The sequence below is a fragment of the Oreochromis niloticus genome, linkage group LG3 (assembly GCF_001858045.2).
Source record: "Oreochromis niloticus isolate F11D_XX linkage group LG3, O_niloticus_UMD_NMBU, whole genome shotgun sequence".
NCBI classification, from domain to species: Eukaryota; Metazoa; Chordata; class Actinopteri; order Cichliformes; family Cichlidae; genus Oreochromis; species Oreochromis niloticus.
This window is the reverse complement of record NC_031967.2, coordinates 8,148,238-8,161,233: the sequence shown is the minus strand read 5'-3', so window position 1 is coordinate 8,161,233 and position 12,996 is coordinate 8,148,238. Positions and strand designations below refer to the sequence as shown.

Sequence of the window (12,996 nt, the reverse complement as noted above, 5' to 3'; positions counted from 1 at the left end):
CCTTCTATTTGGGAGATTTTCCCTTAACACCTATCGCTTGTTATTTTTAGAACATAACACCCGCGATAAACGAGGGACAGCTGAGAAATAACATTTGAATCCCTTTTCTCTTTTGCTCTCAGGCGCGGGGGAAAATATCGACAAGTCGATGAACATCATTTACAGATATATTGGGTAAATGCCCAAGACATCTATAGAAATGTAAATCGCCGCTTGATTCATTCCTTTGCTTAACTTGTTTTGGACCGTAAACAAGGCATGAATAGGACACCGGAAACAAAGCTCCCCACAGGAGTTTCCGCACTGAAAGTAGCATATGCTAACATGCACATAGTCAATAGGTAGCAGCTTTCACGTATGAAGCCTGACTTTCAAAAGTTAGATGAATTAAGGTCTATACAGGCACATTGTATCAACTCTTATAATGGCATAGGAAGTATATAATAATCAGGCGGGCTGCTGCTGCTTCAGACTTGAACTGGTGTCTCTGTGTGCTCAGTCTCCTTTTCCAGAAGTAATTGGAGAGTCTACTACTATGAGGGCAGTGGCAGCCATTACAGCTGAGCATGCATCTGTTTACAGAATTCGTACCAAAGTAACAGGCTGGTGCCGGAGACTACTTTTGGGATTTAAATATATATTCTTAGTGCTTATTTGCTGATTATATTGTTTCTCTCTTATACATAAGTATAAGAGAGGGACAGCTTTGAGTGTAAACTAGGTCGCAGGCTGACAGGGAACTGCATGCTTTTGCAGAGCATATGAGGTGCAGACAGAAAGTGAAACTAAGCATGTTAGGAGTTCGGTTTTGGTTATGTGGTGTTTTTGTCTGTATGTGTTTTTGGTGCCTCCCTTTTTGTATAGGTAGGCGGGGCAGTGAGTCACTGAACCTGGCACACCTGTTACTCATCAGATGCTTTCTTCAGAAGTGTTCTTTAGGAGCTATCTGACAGAAGATTAGTGTCGGAGTATTGGCGTTTTTGGAGAGTTGAAATTTTGCCCCTGCCTGTTGGAGCCCTTAGATTACTTTTGGTGACTGTAAGGAGTTTTGTTTCCTCCCTAGGATTTTGCCTCGACTGGAGGTTTGGGGCTTTAAACAGTGCCAAGCAGAGATGGGCAGTAACGCGTTACAAGTAACGCGTTACTGTAATCTGATTACTTTTTTCAAGTAACGAGTAATGTAAGGGATTACTATTGCAAAAACGGTAATTAGATTACCGTTACTTTCACGTAGGAACGCTGCGTTACTAAAACCGTGATTTTTTGCAAGAACGTCTCATGACAGTGACGTAAGCGAGTGCGACGTTCGTGACAACAGCTGTGTGCAGATCATAATATATCGAGTGCGGGACAGAGTGTAGCATGCAGCGTTTAAAGCGTGGAAGTTGTAGGAATGTTTAGCTTATTTTAGAGTTTAGGAATGTGTTAGCTAGGATAGAACTATTGTAGAGGCACTGACACTGCCCTGGATGTAATAAACGCCTGACGGTGTCATAAAGTTAGGAGTAGATTTTAGGAGACCCTCCCCCCAGTTGAACTGTGAATGTAAGACCGAGAAGAGTTAATGCTGAGTGGAAATTCACCAGTAGATACCTGAGTGGGGGTCTCATTATTGTAACTGGATAACTGTGGTCTGGAAGGGAGATGGACTTTTATGACCCCCCAGGAAGTCACGTATACAGAGACACACAAACAGTGCTTTAACTGTTACGCACCCACACCCACACCCACATACACACAAGTATGCGCACATGTAGGCATTCACGTGCTCGTACACACACAAACATGTAAACATAGTGCTTAGTTTTATGGCACCTCGTAGAGGGATTAGAAGGGGGGTCACTCATACAAAACTGCATGTAACAGACAAAGGAGTTGAGATCTGCAGAGAAAGTCCGGGGTTCTGTACATCTCCCTTCTAGAAGGTATAATCAATAAGTGTGTATGAATAAAGGTATTGTTAACTTGACTACTGAGTCCCGGTGTTCTTTCTGAAAGTCTGACGAATCTACGAACCGGGGTGGAACTGCTTTTCGTAACAGTTTTGGTGCCGAAACCCGGGATTCGCTCGAGGCCCAGAGAGGACGAATTGGCAGAGCTGAGATCGTGAAAACGAGGCGAAGAGAGAGCCGGCTCAATTATTTACAAGGTAAGCACCACCTGTTTATTTTCGAAGTGTGCATATTGAATAAAGTCTAAATTATCTGTTCGCCAAGTTGAGCGTATCTCAGTGTAATTTCACTCAGTAGTTAAAAGAAACGGTGTTTGATCCGTCTTAGTTAGTAATTAATAGAATCAGTGTTTCATCCGTGGCGGTGTGTGATCCGTCTTAGTTATTAGGAACAAAGTGGCGGTGTTGTGATCCGTCCTCCGTGCGTTAAAGCAGGAAACTTGTGTTACTATTAGTTAGAAAGCGGGGCTGAAAGGCCTCGTCACTGGTGAGGGCCGTGTGTGTCACGGGCTTGGTAGCCCCACCTAGTCTCGGACGCGGGGCTAGGACCTGTGAGGGCAGGAGATCCAGGGTGGTCACCTGGGGATTCGTGGCTCCTTAAATAACTAAGTCGGGGAGAGGTCCCTGTCACAGTCTGAAGTATGCATAAAACCAGGATCGGTTGCTTTCGCCGGTTAGATTCCGAGCTGAGTTGAACCAGTGCCTGATGCAGAAGGAGGGCTGTGTAGTGTGTTTGAAAGCGCAGTTCTGTGTCTCGTCTGAAGTACGGGTGTCAATTAAAGTAACAAAAAGAATTTGGGTTTAAAAGTGTGTGTTTGTGGTGTGCAGAAATCGCGGCAGGAGGCCGTGTCGCGAATTATTGCAAACTGTGAAGTCAATTGGGGGGTTGAATTTGGTTTTATTTTTTCTGGGGAAGAGAAACTGCGGTATCCAGTCCGTGGCGCAGTTTGAATAATTCGTGAGGCAAATGTGGCGCGATCTGACGATTGTGAGCCTAATTGTCCTAGTTTTGTGAGGTGTGAGCGGACGGCACCCGCTCTTGGTGCTGACTGGGGCGTTCTCCTGGATCAGCAGAGGAGGAAGTGTCCCGCAGTGAGTTGTGAAGGGGACTGCGAGAAGTAGGAGGTGTGCGATAGCCAGCCTCAGGGGGCGGACTCATCTGTGGGACGGAGGAGGAGTACCAAGGAGGAGCTCGGAGGGTTCCGAGGAAAACTACAGCGACATCTGGTGGTAAGTAAAGGGAATTTCAGGTGAGTTAAAATAATGACTGATCAACAGGAGATTATTAGAGAAGGAGTGAGGAGTCCAACGGAGGGAGAAATGCAATGGAAAACTGTTGAGAAGCAAAAAGAGAAATTAGGGGAAGCATTGAAGATCACCATGACAGGACATCTAACAGGTAAGAATGGTAAAATACTGGAAATGGGGAAGGAAATAATGAGTGTATGTGATCAAGCTGGAATAAAAGCTGATATGCGATGCTCTCTTGCAAAAGTTTTGTTGGAAGCGGCCAAGGCATCTGAGGAGAAGGAGGAGAAACTCAGGAAAGAGTTGGATGGAGCAAATATCTTGGAGAAGAGGGGAGTTAAGGACCGAATAAAAGAGGAGGAGGAGAGACGAGCCAGGCTGGCTGTATGGGGAATCAGCTGCCAAGGATTGGAGCACTGGATGAGGGAACCTGTGGAAGAGGAAGGTAAGTTGAGACCTGATTGTCTTCCACACCCACAGCCCACGGCTCCTCTTTTTTCAGCATGTCCTCCTCCATATTTCGGTAATTATCCTATGTTGAGCATTAAGGATGGCAGCATGGAGAATGAAGATGGTGTGGTGCTGCGACTAACTGGAGGGCAGGCTGAGTGTGAGTATGAGGAGCAGCACCGCCCAAAGCCGCAGCAACAAATGATAACAATAGAACCTGAAAAGACAGAGCCACCTGCTGCTCAGGTCCAGACCCATGTGGATCATAAAGAGGAGGAGGACGAGGAAGGAGAAGAAGAACGGTCCAGTGCAGCAGGAGCAACAGCTAGGTCTCCTCCGGAATTATTAGCCGGAGAGGCAGAGAGATTGGTGGAGATGCTTCGCAAGCGACTCGAAGAAGAAGAACTGACTGAAAAATTTAAAAAGCAAAAAGGAGTAGCTGAAGGGAAAGCAGTCCCGCCCTCGGATGTGAGAAAAAAGGTGCATCTTAAGGTGCACATACCTAAGGTAAGAGGTGTTGACTCTTGGGATGGATGGATACAGGGCACTCTGGAAGAGGATATAGATGAATGTAGTGTGCTTCAGAGTGCAGGAGGGGATGAAGATGACTCAAGAAGACGCCACGCGTTTGGATCTAGAAAAGAGCGAGAGGAGATGGAGGAGCAATGGCTTCAAAGTGGAGGAATGCGTGGAGAACATCCAATGTTGAGAAGAAGTCAAATGACAGCGGCAGAAAACCCCCAGAAGGGGGTCATGGGACATTCCAATTATGCATTAGAAATGCCCCTAGTGGTCACAGCAGGGGGTGAGAGACGATATAAACCATATGGAGTAGGGGATGTTACAGCCCTAGTGCAGATGCTCCCACCCATCATTGATGGAGGGGCGGGTTGGCTGAGACAACTTGATAAAGTGACATCAGGCACACAGCTCGCCCTGGGGGATTTTCGAGCCATAGCTGGCCGGTGTATGACAGTTACTGCGCTGGAGGAAATCCAGGTACTGGCAGCTGTCATCACTAGACCGGACTCCACGTCCTTTTTCAGAGTGCAGGAGCAGATTGGAAATGCTGTGCGTCAACAATATCCAACCCCAAATGCGGCTGCCATTACAAAGTTGGAATGGAAGCCTGATCAAAACCCTAGAGATTATGTAGAGCAGGTGAAAGAAGTGGATGCAGAACACAGGTTACAATCCTTCTGCACGTGGTCTTCACCAGGTGTGGTTTAGAAAGGCAGTATTAGAAGGGATACCAGAAAAGGTAAGAGAAAAGATTTTGGATGTCCCTGATTTAGAAGGGGCAGACGCACATCGCTGGGAGAGACATTTGGTGCATTATTTGGATAAATACAAGCAAGGTGAAGATAAGAAAAAAGGGGAGGTGGAGGAGCTTCAGGAACAATTGCTTAAGCTGAACTTGGGAGAAGCGAGACAGAAGGTAAGTGAAAAGAAAAAAGAGAACAAATTAACTGATTCATCAAAGGTGATGGTAGCTCAAGGCTGCCCACCTGATTCTAATAGACCTGAATTTAATCCAAATGTTTATCCAGTGAATCCCTGGACACATTATGATGGTTTGCAGAGTCCACCCATGGCCAGCTGGGGAGGTAATGTGTGGCCCGGTAGGGGTAGGGCTAGAGGTCGTGGTGGCCCGGTGGGTGTGAGGGGCACCTTGGGCTATGGAAGGGGTGTGCCTGGAGCGGGTCGTGGGTTTAGAGGTGTCTGTTGGATGTGTTATCAGCCTGGGCACCTGGTGAGAGACTGTCCACAGCAGCCACAAATTCAACAGCAAATGGGTCCGCCTCAAGCAGGAAGGGGTGGTCCATTTCATCAGGCTCCAAACCCACACATGATCCCTGGACCAAGACCTCAAATGCCGACCTGGGAGGCTGGCTGGAACAGCCAGGACTGGCAGCAGTGACACACCCACAGGGAGGCCGAGGAGAGGGGGGAAAGGCAGACCCCTTACTCTCACTGACGGTGAATGGACTGACTCTGCCGTTCCTTGTTGATACGGGAGCTACTTATTCAACCATCCAAGAAGTTCCTGATAACACTAAATTATCTGGGGACGAGGTCAGCGTGGTCGGCTTCTCTGGGGTTTCAATGACATTGCCAGTGACTGTTCCTTTAAAGACTGAAATTGGAAAGCAAGCAGTGGCTCATCCATATGTCATTTCAGCGCAGGTGCCTGTGAACTTGATGGGGCGAGACCTGCTCATCAAACTGGGAGCTGTGATCATGTGTGGGCCTGATGGTTTAACAGTGACTCTGAAGGATGGCACACAGCTTCCGTGTGTGGCCACAGGTACGAGAGGACAGTGGCTGCTGTCTGAGGACATTGATCGTACAGCAGAAATCTACTGGGCTCGGCTGACGACCTCTAACGGCATCCTGGCACACTTCCAACTCTGGCGGCCCTGGATCATGGCCCTCGACGTGTATGCTCCACCCATTGACCCATACCACGTGACACTCTTTTATGATCGCGAAAACACTGAGTGGTATGAAGATCTGTTCCATGAATTCCTGGAGGGGAAGGCATGGCAGGTCTCTACCAGAGATATTTATGTTGGACCGCAGGGGGTAGCAGCCCTGGTCCATTTGTCGGAGGAACAAAAGAGCTGGTTCCGAATGAGTGATGAATCTGTGCCTCATGTGTCTCTAGCGGTTCATTCTGGACATCAAGCGAAGGACTTGGGTCCCATGATGCGAGTAGCTTCACGAGCAATTGATTGGCAACTCACACAGACTCCTGATGTTTCCTTCTCCCCAAGTACTAAAACATAGAATTTCAACATCACACACAGATGACACTATGTTGGAACATCGTCACATTCGTAGGACACATGGCAGGGAACTGACAGATCATCCAGAGGCCGTTAAAGGCCTCTCACAGTTGCCTCACACACTGTGGTCACAGGGGCCTACGGATGTTGGCTTAACCACCTGTTCGCCTGTGACCTTTGAACTTAAATCTGACATTCCAATATGGCGTCCGCAGTACCGACATTCACCACAGGCAGAGGAAGGCATTGCAGAGACTATTGAAGGGCTGTTAAAGGTGGGGGTGTTGGAGCCTTCCACGTCTCAATGGAACACGCCTATTTTGCCAGTGGAAAAGCATGGCACAGGTAAATATCGTATGGCTCATGATTTGCGGGCCATTAATGCTATTTTGAAAACTAAAACTGTGCCAGTTCCTAATCCATTTACTGCATTGACAAATCTCTCCCCAGATCAGCGTTGGTTTACATGCATTGACCTGGCAAATGCCTTCTTTTGTTTACCTTTGCACCACTCTCTGCGTGATGTGTTTTCTTTCTCTTACAGGGGTCAACAGTTAAGGTATACTCGGTTGCCACAGGGATTTGCTCTGTCACCGGGGATTTTTAACCAGGTGTTGAAGCAGATGTTGGAACCATGTGTGATGCCGGCTGGCTGCACTCTGGTTCAATATGTTGATGACCTCCTGATTGCCGCTCCCACGGCAGACGCTTGCTTTCAGGCCACCATGACCGTGCTCAGGAGACTGGCAGAGGCGGGCTTTAAAGTGAGTAAAGACAAATTACAGTTGGTGAGACCACAGGTGACTTTTTTAGGGAGAGAGGTGAAACAGCATATGGTGGGGATGATGGCTGCTCATAGAAGTGCCATTCTCTCCCACCCACGGCCGGAGACTGTGAAAGAGATGCTTTCTTTTTTAGGTCTCACAGGCTACAGCCGGCAGTACATTCCAGACTATGTGGGCCGCACTAAGCCTTTGCGTGATTTGGTGAAGCAGCATGGAATGAGAGACCTGACTGCTAAGTTGAACTGGACTACTGAAGCTGAACAATGCTTTATTTCTCTGAAACAGGATCTTTCTCGAGCAGTAGATTTAGCTGTGCCAGATTACAACAGGGACTTCTTCTTAGATGTTTCTGAAACAAAAGGGGTGGTGAATGGCGTTTTGTTTCAGAAAAAAGGGGGAGGTAGACAGGTTTTGATGTACATCAGTGTATGCTTAGACAACATGGAGAAAAGGCACCCTACATGCACTCAGCATGTAGCTGGAGTGGCAAAGGCCATCCAGAAAGTAGCACATATAGTTAGAGGACACCCACTGAGAGTGTTAACAACACACAGTGTGGTGGCTTATGTTAACTCACAGGCCTTCACCATGACCCCACTTAGACAACAGCAAAGTGCTGGAGGCCCCAAATTTGACTTTTACACATGAAGGGATAAACATGGCAGACCAAATGGGGTCAGGGGAACCGCACGACTGCGCTCAGGCGGTCTGGAAAGAAGAGAAGACAAGACCAGATCTCAAAGCGGAAGCCATGGAAGGAGCAGAGGATCTCTTCACAGATGGCTGCTGCTTTAGGGACGAGAAGGAGGGGCTCAAGGCAGGCTATGCAGTGGTAAGTAAGAGGGGGAGCAGCTGGAGGTGATCAAAGCAGCAAAGTTGGAAGGGCAGCAGTCAGCGCAGAGAGCAGAGGTGATTGCACTGATTGAAGCCCTTAAATATGCTCAAGGAAAGAAGATAAACATTTACACTGATTCAGCCTATGCCTTTGGAGCCGCACATGTGGAGCTGGGTCAGTGGAAGAGAGCTGGATTCCTCACTACCAATCAACAACCAATCAAACATGAGAAGGAGATGAAGGCACTGGAAGAGGCGCTGGAAGGACCCCTGGAGGTGGCAATAATAAAGTGCAAGGGGCACGACGATTCGGCCACCTGGGTTGCTCGAGGTAATCGAGCAGCAGATGAAGCAGCCAAAAAGGTGGTTGGTTACACGGGGATCAGACAAATGGTAAGTATGGGAATAGATTGGGAAGAAAATCCAGGGCTGGAACGCGAAGAGATCGTAAAAGAACAGGAGAAGGCCTCTCCAGAAGAAAAGTCACTCTGGAAGGAGAGAGGAGCCATAAAGGTAAGCAACATCTGGAGGGGGCCAGATGGAAGACCAGTGTTGACGGCAGATATGGCAGAGAAAAAGATCAGAGAAGCTCATGGCTTTGGGCATGTGGGTGTGGCCCAGATGGAGAGGAATCTCTGTCATTGGTGGCACCCATTCCTGAAGGACATGTTGAGGGAGCATGTGCGAACCTGCCTTATCTGTGGCCAACACAATCCTAAACCCACAGTGAAACCAGAGATGGGTAAGTTTCCCCTGGTCCAGAGGCCGGGGCAGGAAATAGTGATTGATTACACAGACATGGTGACACCAGCGAGGGGCTTAGATACCTGCTGGTATGTGTGGATAGTTTGACAGGGTGGCCAGAGGCGTGGCCAGCCCGGAGAGAAGATAGTACAACAGTCATTAAGTGTTTGATAAATCATTACATTCCCTGGCATGGATTCCCAGAGAGAATTAGATCAGATAATGGGACACATTTTAAGAATAAACATTTGCAGGAAGTGGAATCCATGCTAGGGTTGCAACACAGGTTTGGGACCGTTTATCATCCACAGTCTCAAGGTAAGGTTGAGCGAATAAATCAAAACTTAAAAAATAAATTGGCTAAGATCTGTGCACAGACCAAAATGGATTGGGTTGAGGCGTTACCAATAGCCCTCATGAGCATTAGATGCTCAGTAAATCAGTCTACCGGGTTCACTCCTTATGAGCTGTTCACCGGGAGACAATTTCCTGGACCCACTGCAGGGATGCCAGCCTTTAGACAAGAAATGCCTACATTTGAACATTTAAAGCAGTTTAAAGCACTAAAAGCTCTTGTCTTAAGTTTTACATCACAGGTGACTGCGGGCCAAGGACAGGAGCAGACGGTGCCAGAGGCGAAGTGGGTGTGGCTGAAAGTTTACAAACGGAAGTGGAACGAGCCCAGGTGGACAGGTCCATTTGAGGTGGGGACCAGGACCTCACACGCAGTTCAGCTGAAGGGGAAAGGTGAAACCTGGTACCACTGGAGCCAGTGTGCTGTAGCGGAAGAGCCTAAGCGGTCGGAGAGGCTTTGGCAAAAGAAAAGAGGGGGAACTCTGGCTGAGACCCCCCACATGGATCCCAGCCCAGGGACAGAATAAATCCCTGATCCATGCAACGACTGAAGGGTAGTCTACCCCGGAAGTTGAAGAAAGAAGAGCAACAGAGAATCGCCCGACTCAGAAGATAAAGGTGGTTTCATAAAAACAAGTGGAAAGTGAAACTATATTGAATCAAGAGAGATAAGATTAAAAAAAAAACAACAACAACAAAATAAAATAAAACAAAACTAAGATGGGATTGTGGGGAAATTGGAAAGAAATGGTAGTGTTAGGAGTGATGGCTGTTGTTATTGTAACTGTGATTTTTTTCCTAAGTGAATTGCCCATAGACAGACTTGAATCCACTCCGGCGACTCCACCATCACAGGCCACGGTGAAGCGAACCAAACGCAGTGAAACAGGTAAATCAGATGAGTGTTTGGATTATTATGGCGGTATAGAGTTGGACTACGTTAAAGGGTCCACTACCTCGTATACATTTGATCTTTGTGCTGTCATTAAATGTAAAGGTTTAAACAGTTCATGGCGGGGATATGATGTCTGGGTAGGTTACAATCCAATGGTAGATATAGAGTGTAATAATCAGAAGCTTGGCTATCCCTATCACACTTATTGGAAGGGCCCGTGTGACTACTGGTCTACCATAGTGGAGTATTCTGGCACGTGGCGCCCGTACAAGGACACCACGTGGCAGAAGCTTGGGTTTCAGCGGGACTTCTCAGCTGGGCAGAACCCGTTGACCCTCTCACTGAATCGTTGGTATGACACTGTGTGGCCCGCCCGATCTGTGGTGTATTTATTTATAGGTGCAGATGTCTCAGGGAAGGATCCATACGGTTTGGTTAAAATTAATTTCAGAGATTTGGCACACGGTGTGGCTGAAATAACTGTATCAACACCTCCCCCACCATTGCCACTTTCTGAATCGGGCCCACAGATAATTGAGGTAGATTATACAAGACTGAAACCTAAACAGCTCATTTCAATGGCCACTGGCTACCGTGACAGTAATTTATGGTTAGACTGGCTTATTCAAAATGCTAGGGAACAGAATGTTTCAGATTGTGTGGCGTGTGCAGCTGCCCGCCCACATCTTTTCACAGAACCGGCTCCTTTACATCCCGAAGACCAGTGGGGATTTGAGTGCATGCTCAGACTCACTAGAGAAGCGGTTTCTGAAGGTAATTGTACTACATTGGCAAGTTTGTTTCCACCAATAGGTAATGATACTGTACTTGGTCCCTTCACGCCAAGAAGAGCCAACTACACGTGTTTTAACTTTACTGTATCTTTCCCTGACAGACATGAGCATGAGGCTGGGGAGATTAACGCTGATTGGTGCACTGTGACGTACCTGGCCAGAGGAAAGGTATCAAGAGACACCGGCACCGAAATAGGCCTGTGGGCACGTGCTGGTTTGTATTATTATTGTGGTGGGTATAGATTGTATGTTAGAATTCCTAGTGGGACTTCAGGTCTCTGTGCCATGGTACGTTTAGGTGCACCTCTTGTTTTAGTAGGTGAAAAGGGGGTGCGGCTGGCTAAGCCCGGCACCGCTCAATTGACAGCCAGGCGGAGACGTCATGTGTTGGCCAAGCGGTCACCAGGATCGTTTGACCTTACAATAGGATCACCAACGTATATAGATGCTATTGGAGTGCCTAGGGGTGTGCCTAATGAATTTAAGTTAGCGGACCAAATTGCTGGAGGATTTGAAAATCTTCCCATAATTTCTGCATTCTTTCCAGTAACTCCTATAAGATAAGATAAGATAAGATGGCCTTTATTAGTCCCACAGGTGGGAAATTTGTTTTGTTACAGCAAAAGTGCAAAGTTATGTAGCAGAAATTAGAAAACACTGGAATGCAATAAAATACAATAAAATAAAATAAAATACTATATACAATAGAATAAAATAGAATAGAATAATATATACAATAGAATAAAATAGAAATACAAATACTATATACAACTGAGTAGGAAAATACAAAAACACAACTTCGTCAGAAGAAGAATTGCACGTATAGCAGTCTTATTGCACATGTGTGGGTTTGTGTGTTTGATCAGCTGCAAAAGTCTTTATTGTAGAGTCTGACAGCAGTGGGGAGGAAAGACCTGCGAAATCTCTCCGTCCCACACCGTGGGTGCCGCAGTCTCCCACTGAAGGAGCTGCTCAGTGCTGTCACAGTCTCATGCATGGGGTGGGAGATGTTGTCCAACAGTGATGACAGCTTAGCCACCATTCTCCTGTCACTCACCACCTCCACTGGGTCCAGAGGGCATCCTAGAACAGAGCTGGCCCTTCGGATCAGCCTGTTCAGTCTCTTCCTGTCCCCAGCAGAGATGTTGCCGCCCCAGCAGACCACACCATAAAAGATGGCTGAGGCCACCACAGAGTCATAGAAGGTCTTCAGGAGTGGGCCCTCCACTCCAAACGACCTGAGTCTCCGAAGCAGGTACAGCCTGCTCTGCCCTTTCCTGTAGAGGGCGTCTGAGTTATGAGTCCAGTCCAGTTTGTTGTTCAGATGAACACCAAGGTACCTGTAGCTGTCCACAGCCTCGATGTCCATATCTTGGATGTTCAGTGGTTGCAGTGGAGGATGCTTGTGCCTGCGGAAGTCTACCACCAGCTCCTTGGTTTTACTGGCATTGATCTGGAGGTAGTTCAGCTGGCACCAGTCCACAAAGTCTTGAGTCAGTCCTCTGTACTCCATGTCGTCCCCATCAGTGATGAGGCCGACTATTGCAGAGTCATCAGAGAACTTCTGCAGGAAGCACTGGGTGGAGTTGTGGGAGAAGTCTGCAGTGTAGATGGTGAAGAGGAACGGAGCCAGAACCGTTCCCTGTGGGGCCCCCGTACTGCAGACGACCCTGTCCGACACACAGCCCTGAGTCCTCACATACTGTGGTCGGTCGGTGAGGTAGTCCTAGCAAGAATGTGGATCGTATTAATTATGTGCATTATAATGTCCTGAGACTGGCGAACCTTACTAGGGACGCGGTTGAAGGGCTTGCTGAGCAGTTGGGTCCAACATCTTTAATGGCAGTACAAAATCGGATGGTGTTAGATATGTTGTTGGGAGAAAAAGGGGGCGTTTGCGCGATGTTTGGGGATATGTGTTGCACCTTCATTCCAAATAACACAGCTCCCGATGGCTCTGTGACCCGAGCGCTGGAAGGCCTGAGGACGTTGTCCATCACAATGCATGAGCATTCAGGAGTGGATAACCCGCTGGAAGCGTGGATGACATCTGTCTTTGGGCAATGGAAAGGTTTCATTATGTCAATTATGGTTTCTTTGTCTGTTTTTACTGCAATATTAGCGACATGTGGGTGTTGTTGTGTGCCTTGTA

The 12,996-nt window shown here is 47.5% G+C and overlaps 2 protein-coding genes across 4 annotated transcripts; both read left to right on the top strand.

Moving 5' to 3' along the window:
* The first annotated feature begins 215 nt into the window (after window positions 1-215).
* Window positions 216-5,571, top strand: LOC112842822 (uncharacterized). Of its 3 annotated transcripts, none has more exons than XM_025900246.1 (2): window positions 216-1,038; window positions 1,999-5,571. In XM_025900246.1, the coding sequence occupies exon 2, from the start codon at window positions 3,215-3,217 to the stop codon at window positions 4,877-4,879; it is 1,665 nt and encodes a 554-aa protein (XP_025756031.1). In that variant the 5' UTR covers window positions 216-1,038; window positions 1,999-3,214; the 3' UTR covers window positions 4,880-5,571. The 3 variants fall into 3 exon arrangements, with proteins under 3 accessions (XP_025756031.1, XP_025756032.1, XP_025756033.1); XM_025900247.1 differs by lacking the exon at window positions 216-1,038 and having other exon boundaries at window positions 1,559-3,350; window positions 3,447-5,571; XM_025900248.1 differs by lacking the exon at window positions 216-1,038 and having other exon boundaries at window positions 1,559-3,644; window positions 3,742-5,571.
* Window positions 5,329-6,996, top strand: LOC112842656 (uncharacterized). The gene is made up of 3 exons (XM_025899683.1): window positions 5,329-5,402; window positions 5,461-6,783; window positions 6,983-6,996. The coding sequence occupies exons 1-2, from the start codon at window positions 5,329-5,331 to the stop codon at window positions 6,437-6,439; spliced, it is 1,053 nt and encodes a 350-aa protein (XP_025755468.1). The 3' UTR covers window positions 6,440-6,783; window positions 6,983-6,996.
* Window positions 6,997-12,996: the final 6,000 nt, after the last annotated feature.

Coding starts and splice junctions, on each gene's coding strand:
- LOC112842822 (XM_025900246.1), top strand. CDS start 3,215: ATGACTGATCAACAGGAGATTATTAGAGAAGGAGTGAGGAGTCCAACG.
- LOC112842656 (XM_025899683.1), top strand. CDS start 5,329: ATGGAAGGGGTGTGCCTGGAGCGGGTCGTGGGTTTAGAGGTGTCTGTT. Junction 5,403..5,460: donor GTTATCAGCCTGGGCACCTG/GTGAGAGACTGT, acceptor CGCCTCAAGCAG/GAAGGGGTGGTCCATTTCAT.